This window comes from Castor canadensis, chromosome 9 (genome assembly GCF_047511655.1).
Source record: "Castor canadensis chromosome 9, mCasCan1.hap1v2, whole genome shotgun sequence".
NCBI lineage: Eukaryota > Metazoa > Chordata > Mammalia > Rodentia > Castoridae > Castor > Castor canadensis.
The window spans coordinates 88,570,488-88,572,114 of NC_133394.1; the positions used below are offsets into that span (position 1 = coordinate 88,570,488).

The following is a 1,627-nucleotide window of genomic DNA, read 5'->3' on the forward strand; positions in this document are numbered from 1 at the left end:
CAAAAATTTGATTCTTCTTTGTGGCTGAATAAAATTCCATTGTATATAAATACCACATTTTCTTAATCTATTCATCAAGGTGGGGCATCTTCTCTGTTTCTATAGTTTAGCTATAGTGAATAGTGCTGAAATAAACATGGGTGTGCAGGTGTTCTATTGTAACCTGACATACATTTCTTTGGGTATATCCCTAGGAGTGGTATTGTTGGATCGTATGGCAGTCTATTTTTAGTTTTTTGAGGAGCCTCCATACTGTTTTCCATAGTGGTTGTACTAATTTACATTATAACCACCAGTGTATGAGGGTTCCTTTTTCCTCAAATCCTCTCCAGCATTTGTTGTTTGTTCTTCTTGATGATAACCATTCCAACAGGAGTGAGGTGAAATCTTAACATGGTTTTGACTTGCATTTCCTTTATGGCCAGGTATGCTGGGCATTTCTTCATTTTTTTTCCATTTAGATTTCTTTCTTTGAAAAGACTGTTCAGTTAATTTGTCCATTTCTTCATGAAGTCATTGTTTTTTTGAAGTCTAGTTTTTTATGCTTTCTATATATTCTGGACATTACTCCCTTGTCAGATGTATAGTTGGCAAAGATTTTCTCCCATTCTGTGGACTGCCTCTTCTGGCAATATTTCTTTTGTTGTGCAGAAGCTGTTTAGTTTCATGTAGTCTCATTTGTCAATTCTTTCTCTTAGTTGCTGAGCCACTTAAGTTCTATTTAGAAAGTCATTGCCTAGGCCTGTTAATTCCAGTGTATTCCCTGCTCTTTTCTGCATTAGCTTCAAAGCTTCACGTCTCATATTCAGGTCCTTAATCTATTTTAAGTTGGTACACGTACAGGGTGAAAGATGTGGTTCTAGGTTTCAGGGTGGCACATGGGACGTGAGGCCCATGAGCTGGCCATGCTGCCTCCAACATGGAGAGTTTGTACCAAGTCCCATTCTTGATGCTAGAATGTCCCAATCTGAAACTGAAGAAGCCACCCTGGGTGCACATGCCATCTGCCATGATGGTATACACCCTGGTGGTGGTATCCTATTTCCTCACCCCTGGAGGAATAATTTATAATGTTGTTGTTGAACCTCCAAGCATTGGCTCTATGAGTGACGAACATGGGCATCAGAGGCCAGTAGCTTTCTTGGCCTACAGAGTAAATGGGCAGTACATTATGGAAGGGCTTGCATCCAGCTTCCTGTATACAATGGGAGGTTTAGGTTCATAATCCTGGACCGATCCAATGCACCAAATATTCCAAAACTCAATAGATTTATTCTTCTACTTGGATTTGTCTGTGTACTATTGAGTTTTTTCATGGCTAGAATATTCATGAGACTGAAACTGCCAGTCTATCTGATGGGTTAGAGTGCCTTTTGAGAAGAAATGGATGAATACTGGATTTGCTCCTGTCGTGAAGTTTCAAAGGCTGTAGCAACCCTCTGAAATGTGGAAAGAATGAAGAGCAGAGTAAAGGAAGCATGGAGTGAGAACCTAGGAAGCAGAGCTTGGACCAGAATGGCTTGGTATCACAGTCAAGTTTATCACAGTATTTTTTGCTGCTGACCTTTTCTGATGTACCAATGATGTTAAGTGGTATTTTCTTCGTAGTTTTTTTATTTCTTAAAGA

General features: G+C 39.5%; 1 protein-coding gene across 1 annotated transcript; it reads left to right on the plus strand.

Moving 5' to 3' along the window:
* Window positions 1-919: 919 nt before the first annotated feature.
* On the plus strand, window positions 920-1,257 carry LOC109702472 (oligosaccharyltransferase complex subunit OSTC-like). Its single transcript, XM_074041076.1, has one exon. It carries the CDS (start codon window positions 920-922, stop codon window positions 1,223-1,225), a length of 306 nt encoding a protein of 101 aa, XP_073897177.1. The 3' UTR covers window positions 1,226-1,257.
* The last annotated feature ends 370 nt before the right edge of the window (window positions 1,258-1,627 follow it).

What these genes read in the sequence shown, in the direction of transcription:
- LOC109702472 (XM_074041076.1), top strand. Translation starts at nt 920, where the DNA reads ATGGAGAGTTTGTACCAAGTCCCATTCTTGATGCTAGAATGTCCCAAT.